Here is an 18,872-nt window from a genome sequence, read left to right as displayed (position 1 = left end):
TGACTCATCTGTAATCAGCACATTAATTGTTGGGATTCAAAGGGGTGCTCTTAAAGTACCAGGAAAAATAGCTTCATTTTTAAAGCAGGTTAAGCATTCCCCCTACAGCCTTTTTTAAAGTATCAATTTGCTCTGCAAACTATTTCTTTCCAAATACTGTAGAAGTAAACTTCCATAAAACCCTGACAGATTTATCACAAATTCTAGGCTATTAAATTTCAAACTTTTTTAAAAAGCCACATGAGTTTGAGTAAGAAACATTATATTGTCATTACATTCAGTACTACAAAAATCAATGTTGTCAGCTTCCCGGTCCCTAGGGTTAACACTGTACCTTTTGCCCTTTTTTGACCCTTTCAAATTATTTCGGAACTTGTCTTCATCTTGGAGTTTCACTTCTCTTGCCCCAGTCTGGAGATTCAGCCGCACATGGGATCCTGCAGGGACAGCCTGACCTAAAGCCAAGAAGAGACAAGGTTCGTGAGGTAGACAGTCCTTGGAGAGACACAGTGATGGAATGGTTGGCTAATAAGCCAACAAGACTTAATTAGTTCATGAAGACCAGACTCTGCTGTGTTCAGTTCCCTGCATCCATCCATCTCTCTCTCTAACACCCACACACCATTCACATATTCTCCTTTTGATAATCCATATTGAATAAGGAAATGAGGCAAGGTGAGAAAGGGTATCTGCAATCCAGAGACCAGTGTCTCCCAGTTAGAACCTACATATTTAAGCTATTCTGTTTTCTTTAAATTGAACTATAATAAGCCTTTTTATTATGTGCAGTAGGTGAATGGCAAATACCTACTCACCCTTCAGGACATGGCCATGTTACTGCCTCCTCCATGACACCCTTCCTGCCTCTCCTCTGACACTCCCATAGAACTCCAAACAGCTTGCCATTCCAGCAAGCTTACACTTCACCACTCTTATCTATTTAATCAGGCTCCTTCTATGATGCTCTCTCCTCCCTGAGCAAAGGGACTTTATCTCCTCTTTTTTTATTTCCCCAGCTCCTAGGCCAGAGCTTGACACACAAAATTTGTGGCATTTAAAAATGTTTTGAGACAGGAGAAGGAAGAAGGACAAGATTGGAAGGCAGGAGGATATAGCAAGCCAAGGAGGCAGAGACTGGAACCAAGAGAAACTAAAAACCTACACCCACCTATCTCAGAAAGCTAATCCACTAGCTGGGAAAATAAGTGTTGCAAATGGATGGGCTATCCATGCACATTGTATAAAATTACCCACAGGTAGTTAAAAAAGCAACTGCGCAAGATCACATATTACAAATGGAATGTTGTACTTATTTGTTCGTGCAACTGATATTTACCAAGCAACTTCTATACACCAGGCCACTGTGGTAGGTTCTAGGAATACAGAGGAATGTTAATGGCCACAGGGATAGAGAATTTCAGGGAAAGGGCTCTTCAGGAGACTGGAAGTCTAGAAGCAGAGATGCTGCTTTGACACTTGACTTTGACTACACTTTCTCCTGTCAGGCGATAGCACCGCCTTGCTGATGCTTCCTGGCTGAATGCTAAGCAGGTCACCCTTGATTTTCCCTCTATTTTACCACCCCTCATATCCAATCTATTCTAAAACATGGAGATTCTTCCTGCTATATATCTCCTGAATTCATATCCTTCTCTCTGTTCTCCCCACTGCTGCTCTTGTTCAAACCATCATCATTTCTTTTCTGGACACTGCCATAGCCTTCCAACTGGCCTCCCCTATCTACTCCTACCTCCCAATCCAATTGTTCTTTACAATGAATGATTTATTTTTCCCCCAAAATACAAACCTGACTATGTCATTCCCCTGGTTTGCTTTTAATGGCTTCCTACTGTTCTTAGAATAAAGATGAAAGTCCTCACACTGGTCAATGAGGCCTGTTAGTATCTAGTCCCTGTCTACCTCTTCAAACTTGTCTACTCCTCGTTCCCCATGCTCTAGGCCACACTGGTCTTTTCCCATTCCATGAAAGAACCATGCTCCCTCCTACCATGGAGTCATTCCACCTGCAGTTCCCTTTGCCCAGAATCCTCTTTCTAACCCCAGCCTCCGTCTCCTCATCCTTCCAATCCCAGCTAAGAGTCACTTCCTCTAAGAAGCATCCTCTCTTTCCCAGACCAGATCCAGCTGTCCCCTAAAGGCTTTCACAGTACCATGAACCTTTTCTTTATAGCACTCACCACAATCTGCAGTTATATTTTAGTTTTTATTTATCTGGTTAATATAAATTCTCACCATTTTATCTTCAGGGCCTATCACATGGCCTCAATAATCATTTGTTGAGTGAAAAATTAGAAATGAAAGAGAGAAAATCCTAGCTGATCTAGAGGTGTATGGAAAGGCCAACAAGGATTTCCACTAGGGCAAGTAGATTCATAATAAATAGTAATCATGTTAGTAGTTATTTTTAGTAGTAACAGCACTAATACTAGTAATAATAAAAATAGCATTTTGAATTTTCAGACTTTTGATCAAAATTAGGAACAGAAAAGAAAAAAGTACATGATTTTATAAGTTTCAAAACATCACAGGTTATATCGTGCTAAGCTGGCCAAGGAAGAGACCAGGATGTTAATGTGAATCAATTTATTTTATTTGGGGAAAATTCCAAAATTACTCCCTTCACACAAGCCACCACAGGGGGCAAGAGCAACTACAATAGCATTAACTTAAAATGCAGGTTACACTCATTTAAAATACACAAAACCAGCCATGGCAGCAGCAGTGGCAAAGGCAGCAGAAACTATAGTATTTCAAATGTTTCCACCCCACTGGGAAAAAGGCCAAGTTAGAGAGAGTGATCTGACTTGCATCCTTCTAGGGCCTCTGTGAAGGGATCAGAACACTTGAGAGGAGCAGAGCAGAGGCAAAGAGTCACAAGATACATGCAGGTAAAGAGTTCGGGATTAGGGGGTGGAGGGCAAAGGGACAGGCAGAAAATAAAACAGGGATCCAGAAAGGCAAAGAGGCCTGCAGCCTACAGTGTCTGTTTGCCTACCACTGGCTTAGACTCAAGACTGGGGTCAGACCCATGCATGAGGAAACTCTGTCTATATTAAGTACAAGTTCTGTCCAAATTACACAAGGCCACATCGTATGAATTTTGACTCCTCTTGGGACTCTCTGTCACTGACTTCAATCACAGGCCAAGATACAGGTAACAACTCCTATATTTCCAAGGTGGGTGCAGGGAATCTGTGGTAGACTGCATTGTTGTCACCAATTTTCTTCCCCTTGCCTGTATCCACACCCTTTGCCATCTGACCTTGCAGTCCCTCTTACTAGTGATGGAGCATACTTTCCCACCCCTTGACTTTGGACCTGGCTTGTGACATACTTTGGCCAGTGGGATGTTAGCAAATTTGCCACAGAGGTTTGAAATGTACTTGTGTGTTGGCCTGTCTTTTGGAATTCTGCCATCACTCTGAGAAGACCATGCTCTGCTGGCATTCTGGTCCAAGGAGGATGAGAGACCCATGGAGCAGACCTGGACCCAAACTGTAGATTGGAACCAAGCCCAGGTGAGTCCAGCCATGGTCAGCCAAGTCTAGCTGATCTGCAGACACGTGAGTAAGAACAAAAGACTGGATTTCTTTTTTAACTTTTTACTTTGAACTACCTTTAAACTTACACAACAGTTGCAAAAATAGTGCAGAGAATTTCCATGTATCACATACACAGGCTTTCCCAATGTTAATATCTTACAGAGCCACAGACAATTATCAGAACCGGGAAATTAACAATACTATTAACCCAACTAAAAATCCTTTTCGGACCCTACCAGTGCTTCCACTAATGTCCTTTTTTCGTTCCAGGATACCACATGGCCTTTGGTTGTTATTTCTCCCTAGTCTCTGTAGTCTGCAGTAATTTCTCAGTCTTCCCTTGTGTTTCACGACTCTAACAGCTTTGAGGAATACTGAGCAGTTTTTCAGGACCGTCTGGCATCTTCTCATGGTTAAACTGAGGTCATACATCCTTGACAGAAGCACCACAGAAATGATATAGTGTTCTTCTCAGCACATCATATTACAAAGTTCATGATGTCAATATGTTACTGGTGGTACTGGCCTTGATCAACTAATAAAAGTAGTCTCTACTGAGCTGTTCTACTGTAGTAAACAAAAATCACAGCAACTACCAAGCTAAGGAAAATGGTTTGGCAGTTTCTCAAAAAACTAAACATGGAGTTGCCACATGAACCTAGTGATTCCACACCTAGGTATATACCCAAGAAAATCAAAAACATATATTTACACAAAAACTTGTACTTGAATGCTCATTGCAGCATTGTTTATAATAGCTAAAATGTGAAAACAACCCAGATGTCCATCAACTGATGCATGAACAAACAAAATGTGGTATATCCATACTGTGGAATACTACACGGATGAACTTTGAATATATTATGCTAAGTGAAAGAAGATGGCTACAAAAAGCTACATATCATGATTCCTCTACTATGAAATGTCCAGAATAGGCAAATCAACAGACATAGATTAGTGGTTGCCAGAGGCTAGGGGAAGGGAGGAATGGGGAGTGATTGCTAGTGGGTATTGGATTTCTTCTTGGGGTGATGAAAATGTTCTGGAATTAAATAGGGTGATGGTTGTACAATATTCTGCATATACTAAAAAACACTGAATTGTTAAAAAAAAATGGGAGAAATACTTTGAGATTATACATATCATCCCTCTTCTCCTCAAACGAAACCATTAGAGGAATCCGTCTACAACAATAACCACTGTGGTGAGGGTCGAATGGCAATTTTCTGTTTCCTTCCTTCCTTACACATTAACTGAAATTTCACTGCAAGCAAAACTGTCACTCCTCCACCTATTTAATTATTCATACCAGTATGGACTTGTGGATATTTTAGTCTATGACTTATAATCCAATACTATCATTATTTACTTTGTTACTCAAATTGTTTCAACTTTGGCAATTAAGAATTCCTTCAGGTTGGCTCTTGTGTTCCTTTAACAAGTCCCTTCCCCCCATCATTTTCTTTTTTCAAGTATTTCCTTACTTTCTGGTTCCATAAGATGTTCCAAGTTCATCTTGTATTTTCCTTCCCCAGTTCTGGAATCAACTACTTCTCAAGAAGCCCTAGTTTCTCTTATTAAAGAATCGTATTTAGAAACCAAGATCTGGGTGCTAGGTGTGCTCATTACTACTAGGGTATCCTTGCTTCTAGACCCTGTCAATGGATAGAGCTAAGAAATTTATTTATGTGTTTACATATATGCATATATACACATCTATATTTCTGTATCTATTTGTCTGTATGTCTATTAAAAACTAGCAGTTTAGGGGCCAGCCAGGTGGCACAGTGGTTAAGTTCACACGTTCCACTTCTTGGTGGTCTGGGGTTCGCCGGTTTGGATCCCGGGTGAAGACATGGCACCACTTGGCAAAAGCCATGCTGTGGTAGGCGTCCCGCATATAAAGTAGAGGAAGATGGGCACAGATGTTAGCTCAGAGCTAGTCTTCCTCAGCAAAAAGAGGAAGATTGGCAGTAGTTACCTCAGGGCTAATCTTCCTCAAAAAAAAAAAAAGCTAGAAGTTTATACTGATATTTCCAATTCCAATCTAATGTCACAGAGTTATTTGTAACTTTCCCACTTTATTTGTAACTTCTTTCTCCAACAGTGAGTAACCTGGCTCTTGTTATCTGCCATATACATACATATTTACTGTTCAATTCTACTATACATATAAAGTAGTTTCAAAATTGCTAGCCCATACCCCTATGAGAAATACATTTACCAAACTAGATTACAGTATTTATACACAGTACTTTTGTCTTTAGTTTTACAGTACTATCTGTCTTTAGTTTATAGTATCTAGTCAAGATATCATTGCACAAAGTCACTCAGGGTAGTTCTTTTCTTTCCAGCCCCTGATAATACGATTATGTTATTAATTTGTAATACTTGGTTAATTTGTTAGTGTCTGTATTTCATTTTGTGGTTCCCACTCCTGTACATCCTGGTTGATTTAATTGTTTATTTGGGGGGCATCTGAAGGGTATGTGAACTATTACTATAGCTCTAAAACAGAGCTATACAAAAAGAAATTACTGCTGTTTTAAACTGAGTTTTAAGGTAGTTTGTTTATTGTGGCAATTCACTCCAATGGTCCTGAAACAAGGAAGTTAAGTGTTCAGTATAAAGAATAGCTCTTTTTTCTGAAATTACATAGTTTCCATCTTTTTAGTGTTAAAATGTCCTTTTATAAAATGATATAACAATGATGATGGATGATGGTGGGCTGTTTCCATGTTAAGGCTCTTAACAAAGTAAAAAATTTGGCCTTTGGTCCCCCAAATTTTCTTTTAAAGTTTTTCTGCTCCATGAAACACCATAGTCTGGAAACCACCCATCTACTCTACCAACATTTTAGAATTATTCCCATTGTAGCTTTAAATGAGAGAATTTTATGGAATATAAATTTTATCTCAATAAAGTTGTTTAAAAAATTCATTTCTTTGGATAAAGCAGTACCCTCTCCCTTTGAATCCCAGAACAGCAGTTAGTTTATCAGATACAGTCCAAGATGACAGCAAGTATTTCTAGGGGCCAGGAAAGAGAGCTAAGCTCAGAGCTCAAACACAGCCCCAGAAGGACAGTTCTGGGCAGGGTGGAAAGAAGAAAATGGCCAAGAAAGCCTGAGGCCATGAAGCACCTGGGCAAGAAGAACCTCTGTGAAGGGCAGGTAAGAAGTAATACCAAGAGGTAGAAGTCAACTCCAGCACCCATGGGAGGCAGGCAAATAAGAGAGATGAGTAAGGAGGGCCATCTATAAGACAACAGGGAGTGGTGAGGGCTGAGAAAAATGCCCCTTCTAAAAGCACTCAAACTTTAAAATATAAAAGCCAAACAAAACACATCTATAAATGGAATTCAGCCCGCAGCCAATTTGTGACTATTGGAAAAGATGTTTCACCTATCGACAAATTTTGCCTGACTCATGTCTTTGTCCCAATTCATCCCAGTGCTCAGTGATTAGAAACTTGCCCCTCCTAGACTCACAGTGACAGGGTGCTCCTCGGGTAGTGCCCATAGTGCGGCTTCTGTGCAGCCTGACTGCCCTGCTTCAGAGGAGACAGGGCCAGCTGAGATGGATGCCGCAGTGCTCTCGTTTTTGCCTTGGGATCAGATGCCTTGGTAGTTACACAGCTTTGGGAGGGGTAAGAGGTATTGGGTGTCATCTGTAGGCCCCTGCCAGAAACCTCACCCTCCAGGGACTTCTAGGCTCTTTCAAGTCATACCTGGATGCAATGGCAGAAAATCAAGTGCTGCCCTGGCATGGCCTGTTCACACAAGAGCTGGCCATGCGACCATGATCCCTGGAACTCTGCTACCCACTCAGCTCTGTCTTTGAGGGCTGGGTGAATTTAGCCAAATTCCTTTTTGTTTCTGAATCTTCATGCCCATATGTGTCAAATGAAAACTATCATGTCTGCTTTTCCTAATGTGTTAGATTGTTGTGAAGAACAAATGAGAAAACACTGTGTCAGTGCTCAGAAGAAAAAAGTGCTTCAGGAAACACAGCCCCAAAAAGGTAAATGTCAACCAGGATGAAACAAAGACATTTTATTTATCAAGTCCTGTAGGCATGTTTAACGAGTAAAAATCCCTGATTATGCTGCATTTCTGAAGGGCAGGGACCAATCACTTGAGCCCACAGCTCAGGCTCAGCTCCAGGCACACAGTAGGCCTCCAGAAAGGTCAGCTTGAATGCCAGCCCCTGGCCCCCATTCCCCAGACCAGAGGGAATAGGAGAAATGTGGAACAGGAAGCAAAGCCACTCACCTCACTGGGGCCCCCAAGCTCCTAACCAGGGCTGGTCAGAGCTGAGACTTTACAGGCCTGGTTGCCATGACTACCACAGCCCTCTCCTCCAGCTTTTTTATTCAAAACCCCCAGACAAGTTCTGGCAAGATCCCTGACTCACACAAATGAGCATCTATCCTGTCTCCAAAGCAGGACTTGAACTGAACCAGTAACAAAAAAAATGTGCACAAACCTCCCTAGGGTGCTGACCCAATGCTTAATGTTATTATTTTTGGCAGGGAAACACAAATGGAGACTGTTTTATAAACAGCAAAGCATATAGTGAACCAGTCTGGACTGCAGTTATATTTATGCATTTTCTAAAAGGACAAAACAATGAGGAAATGAGAAAAAATAAAAATATTCTCCAAACTGATTTTTCACTTTGAGTCACAGAATCTAGAATCTGGGAAGGGCCTGAGAAGTGTTCTCTGGCATGGCTTCCAAGCATGGGCCAATGTCCCTCACCTGCATTAAAGCCCCTCAGAACAAGAGACTCCACAGTTTCCCTAATGAAACAGCTACCCTGACAGCTCCCACCACGCTCCAGAGCCACCCTTCAAAATCTCATCTGCTGTGATCTAACCAAAGTCTCCTTCCCAGCCCTCAAGGAGGACAGATGACAGCTGGTCACCAACCTCTAGATATAAAATTCACAAGAGCAGTCCTCTTCAAGGACAAGGACTAGCAATGCTACTTAGAAGATTTCCTGTATTACAGAGAGGTACTCTGAATAGCCATCAGGACAAAGGCTCAAAGGAACTATATCTAGGACACAGTAATCCTCTTTCCATAACTGGCTGGACAGCAAGCATTCATTGAGGATTGGGCAAGAGTCTGCTCTCTTCTAGGCATTCTTTCTACCACGCTTACTGCACACCTACTGAGGGCCACTTGCTGTATTTGGTACTGGGAAGGGTACCACGTGAACAAGATCAATCACTGCCACTGAGGAGTATGAAGTAAATGAGGAAGAGAAGTAACAACATTTAGAGTTCCAAGTCCAGAGAACAGCCTTCAGAGAACAAGCAAAGAAGTGGGCTTATTTAGGGGGCAATGAGTAACCCCCTTTGAAACATTTGGAGCTCAGTATATAAAACAGGGAGAAAAGAAGCAAGGAGGCCAGTTGGAAAGCTATTATACTTGACCTAATCAGTGATAATAAAGCATGAACCAGGGGAATGGGTAGGGAATAGGAGGAATGAGACAGTAGAATGGGATGATAGTATTTTAACCAGAAAAACTAGGAATCTTATCATGGCCCTATCAGTCCTCCTTCCCTCAAAAGGACAACCTTTAAGCACATGCAGCGATTCCTCCCACCAGCCCAGGGTTGCTGGCAGACCCCAAAATTTAATAAAGCCAGGGACAGAATAAAGAAGAACAGAACAGAAGGGGCAGAGGGGCTACTTTCACCCAGGACCCACAAGGGGCATCCTGGACCTGTCTTAGCCTTTGTGCCCCTTCTATCTCTATTCAAAATGTGTCCCATGTTCCTCTCTAGTTTAGAAGAAGACCCAGTAAGTGAGACTAATAGGTATAAGACAGCCCATTAATCAGAACATTCAGGTTTTTACACCCATGCTGGGAATCCAGTTTTTAATAACCCTTTTGACTACTATGGTCTACTAGTTCCTGCCATTTCTCTTTTTTTAAGATATACTCCCCACCCCACCCCCACTCTCTCAACCCTACAAAATCTTGCATATATTCAGACTTCAATCTATTTTCAGTTGTGCACATGTGTATGCCTATGTGTTGGGGGTGAGGAGACTGAGAAAAGGCTCTGGAAAATTAGGAGAGGAAAGGAATCACCAAGAGACCAAAGTCCAGGCAGCTGAAATAAACTGCAGCACAGCTACACTCCTTCCAGCTTTCTAAACCCATTTGGGAATTACTGAGTCAAATAAAATCACATTTTTAAAAGTCTCACTATAATTGAAGTTAACCATGAAATACTGGTGATGAGCTTCACTTAATAATGAGGAGGGGAAAGGATCTAATTTCCTTCAGCTCAGCTTCCTGAGTCTTTCTTGCTGCTCCTGACTTCTGGGATACACTGCTGGTCTTGATTCTTCAGTGAGGACAAGATCTGTCAGTAGAAACAGGTTGGAACTTTAAAACAATGAGAAGGGAAAAAATGGCAAATTGGACTTGAAGGAGTTAAATGTGCCGGTTTCCGAGGGGTCAGGGGCTTAGCTTCACTACTGCTCATTTTCTGGAGAAGACTCTTGGGGATTCCAGAGAGCCTGCATTTCCCACCCAGGCACAATTTCGTTAGCAGCTTATTAGCAAGAGTGGCAACCATTTCTGACTCTTGTTTTTCATAATATTTATTGGTTAATTGACACTTTGAACACAGGTTGACTGAGAACCAAATCAAAGTGCTAAAACCACTCATTAGTCAAATTTAAAACACAAAGATTATATTCTAAACATACCCTTTGTTCTCATTTATTTTCCTCAAACAGAAGTCATAATTTAATAAGGAGGTTAAAACGGCAAAGTGCCAGGATATTGCACTTTAATTTTTAATCTTTATTTCGCCCCACCCCATTAGTCCCCAAGGATCCTGACATCATAATTGGCTCTATTTGTTCTCTTTTACAGCACTTGTTACCTCCACGGCCAAACAGGGTTCTACGAATTATTTCAAAACAGTATCAGCTACTCCTGACCTCTATAATTTCCCCAGTGCCTGCTGCAAAAGTCCCTTGGTGTGGAGGCTCCCTGCAGTAGAAAGAGAGGAAATCCATAAGTGTGAATGGAGTAAAATTCCTAGGGCAGAATTTCTCTGCAGATTAGCTCTAAAAGATAGGACTCCTAAATCTCTATTTTTTTGAGGGAGGAGGGGACAGAATGCAAATCAGAACAGGAAAAGAGGCAGATGGAGCCAGAGATACAGTGTAGAGAAGCCAGTCAAGGAAACAACTAGTCCCAAGTCCTTGCCCTCCCATTTCAGGAAGGCCTCCCTTAAACACAGGTGACTTGAACAACAAAGTGAGGTCACCTGAGCCTTCTTTCACCTATCAAAGTGTAATGACGACCTCAATTCATTGCCTCTTAGCTGAAAGTTTTGGATCATCAGCATTAAGAGACCTACTAACTAGTGCTGTGCTTTGCTTTCTTCACCTGCATTGCTAGTTTCGGCAGAAGGAGCTACAGCCTCTAGCATTTGGGTGACCTGGGCAGTTGTCCAGGCCAGTGGTAGAGGGCACATACTAAGGAAGACCCAGATTCCAGGTCCAGTTCCACTACTTAATAGCTCTGAGACATTGGGAAAATAACCTCTGTGGCCCATGTACAGAATGGGGCTCAGAGTACCAACTTCATAGAGTTCATGAGGAGTTCACTGTAAGGAGTAGGAGATAATACATGCAGGATGCATAGGGTTGACTCCAGAGAGCTTTTAATAATGGTGTTTGCCTGGCTCTTGCCTCCCTGTGACTTGTTCAGTTTTCTCAGCTATGAGACAGGGACCAGTGCCATGGTAGATGGTCAGACTTACTGTTAATAGTTCTCAGCATATACCTGATCAAGTTCTGTAGAGGAGAGTACACGATTTTTGTAGAATTTTCATGTCAGACTGCCTTATTAAGGCTGCAAACAGTTCAATAACAATGAAGCCTTCAGGGCATCCAAATTGAGAGGAAAGCAAATGAGCCACATTGAAAAAACCCAGCACAGCCTTCCCTGGCTGGGGCCACCAGCAGACAAACCAAATCTTTTTAAGATTGGGCAGTCTCTGTTCCATTCCCCAAGACATCAGAACAGAAATCAAAGAGGCTATATCCAGCAGCATAACTTAGGCAAACGTGGGGAGGACTTAAATGAGAACAATGCCAGCCAGCAAAAAGGGAGAAGGGTTTCAGGCTTCCTGACAAACTTAACTCAATCACAGGCTTAAGCCAGTTTTGCAACAATGCACCATAAAGCTTATACAGGCAGCCACCCTGCTCTGGCTTCCTGCTCCTCAGGGGACTATGCTGGCAGGTGCCCACCTAAGCATGGGCAAGGAAGCCTAAATGTTCCAGGCCACTGAGCACAAAGTGGGCACTCCAGCAAACCTGCTGATGTGTATACTTCCGACAAGTAGCCTGTTCCATAACTCCACCCCGTTGTCACAACAGCTGATGCTGCCCCTAGCTGTGCCACCCCCTAATGCTCCCAATCCTGAGCACCTAATGTGAACTTTGCAACTGTCACTTGATTATATACACTCTACTCGCTACACACTTTCAACTGCCCTACAGGGACCCAGGTAGTGCTTGAAGTTCTGGCCTTGATGTTCCCTCCCAGTCACGAGTGGATTCACTCCCAGCTGAGTACTTCTTGTCTGGATCCCCTTTGATAGAAATCAGCTCCCAAAAAGCCATCTCCAAGACATCCTTCTTTACACCTCCCATTTCGAATTTATAAAAGAGAAGGCAAATCCCTCACAACTCCAGAGACACCAGCATCCTGAGCTAGAAGGAACATTAGGAGATCGTGAGATCTAATCTCCAAGAAAAAGGTACATGATCCCTCCTTGTGCCATGCCTCCTGCCCTTGCAGCCAGGCAAAGCACCCCTAAAGGACAACTCTGTCGGCACTTCCTTTCTTAAAACCCTTCAGTGGTTCTTTGCTATTGCTTTATTGTGATTTATAAGAAATATATCTTTGGTCATTCAGATGACCAAAGATATATTTCTCAATATATTTGGTCTTAGTCTACAGTTCCTGGCTCACAGCTCCCAAAAACCTCGGAATTTCCTAAGTGATGAGAGTGATAAAGATGTGTCCTGTTACATGAATGAGGTGATTTTTGGACCCCACCCAAAAGTGAGGGCTAGTTGTCAGGAGAACCAGCCCTGTGATAGGAGGATTGGAACCTTCAGTCCCACCTCATGATTTCCAGGGAGGGGAGGGTGGGGTTTGAGGTTTAATCAATTGCCATTGGCCAAGAACTTAGTCAATCACGACTACGTAACAAAGCCTCCAAAAAACCCAAAAAGGACAGCTCCTCAGACTCTTTACAGAGAGCTTCCACACTGGGGAACCAGAATGCTTCTACCATGTGCCATCTTGCTGGACCCAAAGTTCCACGAGGTCAGAAGCTCCTTTGTTTGGAAACTCACCCTATGTATCTCTTCATCTGGCTGTTGATTCATATCCTTTAGGATTCTTTATAATAAATCAGTAATCTAGTGAATAAACAGGGTTTCTTGAGTTCTGTGAGCATTCTAGCAAATTAATGGAACCTGAGGAGGGGTCGTGGGAATCTTTGATTGATAGCCAGTCGGTCAGAAGTATGGGTAACAACCCGTACTTGCAGCTGGTGTCCGAAGTGGAGGGCAGTCTTGTGGGACTGAGCCTTGTGGAATCTGATTCTATCTCCAGAGCGATAGTATCAGAATTCAGCTGCATTATTGGGTCCCTGCTGGCATCTGAGAACTGCTTGTGGATGTGGGGAAGCCTACACACACACACGCATACAGATTGGAATTGGGTCCAGGAACCCTCTGCAGCTATCCTCCAAAGTACCAATACGCCTGCTAGTGTTCCAGGCCCACCTAATCCAATAAGGTCCCTGCCTGATATTCTCTGCTTTATCTCCCCTCATCCACAGGTACCCCATGCTCTGACCAAACTTTCACCCCATGCTTTCCTTGGTCCTTGATACTGCCTCTTTCCTTGCTTTTAGCCTGTCAAATTCAAATCCATTTTTTAATGGCCTACCTCGAACAACTCCATCCAGTTTTATATATTGTCCTCCTTCCTTTCAATCTCCAGAGTGTCCTGCTTCTTCTTCTCTAATGGTACTTCCTCTATTCATTTACTCTTACTTGTTTGGGTTCTTATTACTCATTAAACAGGCATTTACTGACCACCTATAATATGCCAGGTTTTAGGGAAATCAAGAATGAGACATGGAGGAAATCACTGGTCTAGTGAGGGAAGCAAGCCTATAAAAATATATTTGTCAAATTTTCCCTATTAGGTTATATTCCCCTTGAAGTCAGGACACCTTTATATTCCTTACATTGCTCAACAGAATGCCTGATACATAGTAAATGTCCATTGTGTATATGTTACAAAACAAAGACAAGTGAGATTTATGGGAAGAAATGCAAACACTTTCCTCTTTCTGAAATGTGGGGCAGAGGGAAGTACTGGTGCAAAGACAGTCTTTAACTTGGGACCAGGGTAAAATAAAACTTAATTTACTAATTACAACACGTATTTTTAAAAGTGCTTTAATTCCACAGTATCACTCCTCAACCTATAAGGAAAATGAGAGAGAGGTAGATAAAGACTAAGAACTGCACAAACAGAAACAGAGCAAGAGATCAAAATAGAATGAGAGAGAAGCATGGTTTAGCTCTTAACTGTTAGTAAACCACACACATCAAACTTCATTGTGAACTTCAGAGTATTAACACCTCTGACACAGGCTTTGGTGGATGAACTATTGGTCATAGCTCTACAACTGCTCTTTATCCTTAAACTTTCAAGTGCTTCCAAGTCCACAAAGCAGAAGCAAGAGAGAGCTGGTAGTTAGGAAGGCAACAATAAGAACTATGTCACCTGAGATCAGTTGGTGAAGACTTTGAAATTGTATGTGAAATATTTAAGTATACAATTACATTTTTCTGAGAAGGTCCATAGCTTTCACCAGTTTCTTACAGTGGTTTATAAATCACTCTCCAAAAACACGTATAAATATGCATACCTCGGAGAGCCTGCAGGCCAATATTGGTAAGGCCACACAGCAACAGGCATTCTAATACACTGTAGGTAAGGATATAAATTAGTGCAATGCTTTCGGGCATCTGGCAAGATTTATTAAAATTGTAACTGTTCATTACATTTGACCCAGCAGATTCCATTTCTAGGAATTTATCCAATAGGGTCATTCATAGAAGTGCATAATGATGTATGGACAGAATGCTCATTATAGCATTTCAATAATTATTAAAAATGAGAAACAACACAAATATCCATCAGTAGGGCATCTGTTACATAATATAGCATATCCCTTCAATGGAATACAATAGTTCAACAAGGAGGTTAAACTTGTACTGACATAAAAAGATGATTAAAACTCAGCAAAAAGAACATGTTGCAAATGATTGCTTTTTAAAGAACATTTATGTTAATGCGGCAGCAGCATAGCTTTTAGTCTATCCAAATCCCTACATAAAAACAGACTCAGCACTGGTGACATCAGCATCATGGCGGAGTGAGTTCTTCTCTTTGTCTCTCCCCTCTAAGTTATGACTAATCAGACATCCATTAACCAACAGAAGATTCCCTCACAGCACAACAGGACGTCTGAGAGATCTATGCAGCTATACATCTGAAAGTGGGTGGACTGGACCCCTGGGAAGCAGTGGAACTTGGGGAGCAGCCCCCTTGGTGTCCTGGGCAGCAGTGAACCAGGATGTGGATCCTCATGCAGTGACCAGCACGACTTTGAGTGGAGGCGGGGGCAGCCAGGCCACACCCAAACACTTGCAAAGCGGTGTTAGGCCAGCCCACAAGAGAGCCCACCAAGCTACAGTGGCCCTGCCCATACAAACACTCTCTGCTAAGTGGCAGCCCTGCCCATGTGAGCATGACCCACTGAGTGGCTGCAGCCTGACCTGCACAAATGCAGAGTGGCCTGACCAGCATGACTATGAGCAGATGGGGCAGGAAAAGAAAATCAGTCCCTGCCCCCCACCAGCAGTGGCAGGTGGAATCTGCAACCAGAAGCATCAGGAATTACATCATAATCAGTGATCCAGCCCCCAGTGGTGGCAACCCTGACACCAGCTCCACCAGCAGTGGGGGCTGCATACAAGCCCCCGGGACCTCAGGCCCCCACCAGCAACAGTGACATCTATGAACCCTGCACTCCAGGCAGCAACACAACCAGGACCCAAGACAACCAGGGAACAGCAGCACAGGTGGTACACAGGACAGCAGCATCCAACCCTGTGGAGAGCCAGTGGAGGAACATGAGACCCAGGTGACTAGAACCAAAGTAACCAAAGTTGTACCCAAATAAGAAAAAGTGATTACCACAAATGCTCTGGTAGAGGATCAATTCATCAAACACCATGAAGAACTACAGTAACAGTGCACAACAGAAGGAAAATGACAACTCTCCAAAAGCAAACCTGACGTCACAGAAGATTACAATCTAACAGACAGAGAATTCAAAATAGCTATAATAAAGAAACTCAATGAGTTACAAGAAAACTCAAAAACAGTTCAATGAGCTCAGGAATAAAATGAATGAACAGAAGGAATATTTCAACAAAGAGACTGAAGCTCTAAAAAATACCAAACAAATTCTGATATGAAGAACAGAATGAGATAAGAAATAATGTAGAAAGCATAAAAAATAGAGTAGACCTTATAGAGCAGAGAATTAGTAACCTCGAAGATAGAAACCTAGAAATGCTTCAGGAGGAGGAGGAGAGAGAACTAAGATTCAAAAAAAATTAAGAAATTCTTCAAGAAATATCAGACTCAATTAGGAAAAGTAACATGAGGATTACAGGTATCCCTGAGGGAGACGTGAGGGAGAAAGGAGCAGAGAGCTTGTTCAAAACAAATAGCTGAGAACTTCCCAAACGTGAGGAAAGAACTGGACATACAAGTACATGAAGCCAATAGGACTCCTAATTACATCAGTGCAAAAAGACCTTCTCCAAGGCATATAAAACTAAAACTGGTAAAAGTTGATGACAAAGAAAATATGTTAAGGGCAGAAAGACAGAACAAAATAACCTACAAAGGAACCCCCATCAGGGTTTCAGCAAATTTCTCAGCAGAAACCTTACGGGCTAGGAAAGAATGGAATGATATATTCAAAATACTGAAAGACAACAACTATCAGCCAAGAATAATCTACTCAATGAAATTATCCTTCAACATGACAGAGAAACAAAGGCTTTCCCAGATAAACAAAACCTGAGGGAATTCACTGCCACTAGACCTGCCTTACAAGAAATGATGAAGTTTCCTACCTGAGACAAAAAGGCAAAGGTTTACAAAGCTTTGAGCAAGGAAAAAAATAGACAAAATCAGAAAATTGCAGCTCTCTATCAAAATAGGTTAGCAAATACCTAATTATAACACAAAAGATAAAGGGAAAGATAGAATCAAAAACAATTATAAACACTGCAATTTAGTCACAAACTCACAACACAAAAAAGAGTAATTTGTGACACCAAAAACATAGAAGGGAAGGAAAGGAAAGGGATGGAACCTGCGTAGGCTATTTGAGATATGAGGCTATCAGAAAATGGACTATCTCATTTATGAGATCGTTTATACAAACCTCATGGTAACCACAAAATAAAAAATCAGACTAGAGCCACAAACCATAAATAAAGAGAAAACCATCACAGAAAACCACCAAACTGAATGGCAGTCAGAAATACAAGGGAAAAGAAACAACGGAAACATAGGACAACAGGAAAACAAGAGATAAAAATGGCAGTATTAAGCCCTCATATATCAATAATCACTCTAAATGTAAAGGACTGAATTCACCAATTAAAAGACACAGAGTGGCTGGCTGGATTAAAAAACAAGACCCAATAATATGCTACCTCCAGGAACCACATCTCAGGTCTAAAGACAAACATAGGCTCAAAGTGAAGAGATGGAAGATGATACTCCAAGCAAAAGGCAAGCAAAAGAAAGTGGGAGTAGCCATACTTTTATCGGACAAAGCAGACTTCAACATAAAAAGATAATAAGAGACAAAGATGGGAATTACATAATGATAGAAGAGACATTCCACCAAAAAGATATAATACTTATTAATATATGCACCTAACACAGGAGCACCAAAGTACATAAAGCAACTCTTAACAGACCTAAAGGGAGAAACTGACAGCAACACAATAATAGTAGGGGACCTCAACACCCCACTTACATCAATGGATAGATCATTCAGACAGAAAGTCAACAAGGAAAGAGAGGCCTTAAATGAAACACTAGACCAGATGGACTTAATAGATATAATAGAACATTCCATGCCAAAACAGCAGAATACACATTCTTCTCAAGTGCACATGGAATATTCTCAAAGATAGACCCTATGTTGGGAAATAAGGCAGCAAGAAAAATCTCAAATAAACTTACCCTATACCTAAAAGAAGTAGAAAAAGAAGAACAAACAAAGCAAAAAGTCAGTAGGAGGAAGGAAATAATAAAAATCAGAGCAAAAATAAATGAAATAGAGACTAAAAAAACAACAGAAAGGATCACCGAAAATAAGAGCTGGATCTTTAAGAAGATAAACAAAACTGACAAACTGTTAGCCAGACTAACTAAGAAAAAAAGAGAGTACTCAAATAAGTAAAATCAGAAATAAAAAGGAGAAATTACAACAGACACCACAGAAATACAAACAATTATAAGAGAATATTATGAAAAGCTATATGCCAACAAATTGGATAATCTAGAATAAATGGATAAATTCTGAGAATCATACAACCTCCCAAAACTGAACAAGAAGAAATAGAGAATTTGAATAGACCAATCACAAGAGATTGAAACAGTAATCAAAAACCACCCAAAAACCAAAAGTCTAGGACCAGATGGCTTCTCTGGTGAATTCTACCAAACATTGAAAGAATATTTAATACCTATCCTTCTCAAACTATTCCAAAGTATTGAAGAGGACAGGATGCTTCCTAAATCATTCTACGAGGCCAACATTATCCTGATACCAAAACCAGACAAGGAGAATGCAAAAAAAGAAAATTACAAGTGAATATCGCTGATGAATACACATGCAAAAATCCTCAATAAAATATTAGCAAATCGAATATAGCAATACATTGAAAGGATCACACACCACAATCAAGTGGGATTTACTCCAAGGATGCAGGGATGGTTCAACATCTGCAAATCAATCAATGTGATACATCACATTAACAGAAGAGGAATAAAAATCACATTATCATCTCAACAGACGCAGAGAAAGCATTTGACAAGATCTAACATTCATTTATGATAAAAACTCTCAAT

General features: G+C 41.3%; 1 protein-coding gene across 9 annotated transcripts in view; it reads right to left on the bottom strand.

Moving 5' to 3' along the window:
* The window catches only part of SIL1 (SIL1 nucleotide exchange factor), a 254,164-nt gene that overhangs the window by 82,660 nt on the left and 152,632 nt on the right, over nt 1-18,872 (bottom strand). For all 9 annotated transcript variants that reach the window (XM_070570772.1, XM_070570774.1, XM_070570775.1 and 6 more), the window contains one exon: nt 335-455. In XM_070570772.1, coding sequence (XP_070426873.1) covers nt 335-455 — 121 coding nt within the window. The remainder of the gene's footprint in view (nt 1-334; nt 456-18,872) is intronic.

The sequence above is a fragment of the Equus przewalskii genome, chromosome 13 (assembly GCF_037783145.1).
Source record: "Equus przewalskii isolate Varuska chromosome 13, EquPr2, whole genome shotgun sequence".
NCBI classification, from domain to species: Eukaryota; Metazoa; Chordata; class Mammalia; order Perissodactyla; family Equidae; genus Equus; species Equus przewalskii.
Note: the sequence above shows the minus strand (reverse complement) of the source record. Positions and strands in the feature narration are given on the sequence as shown.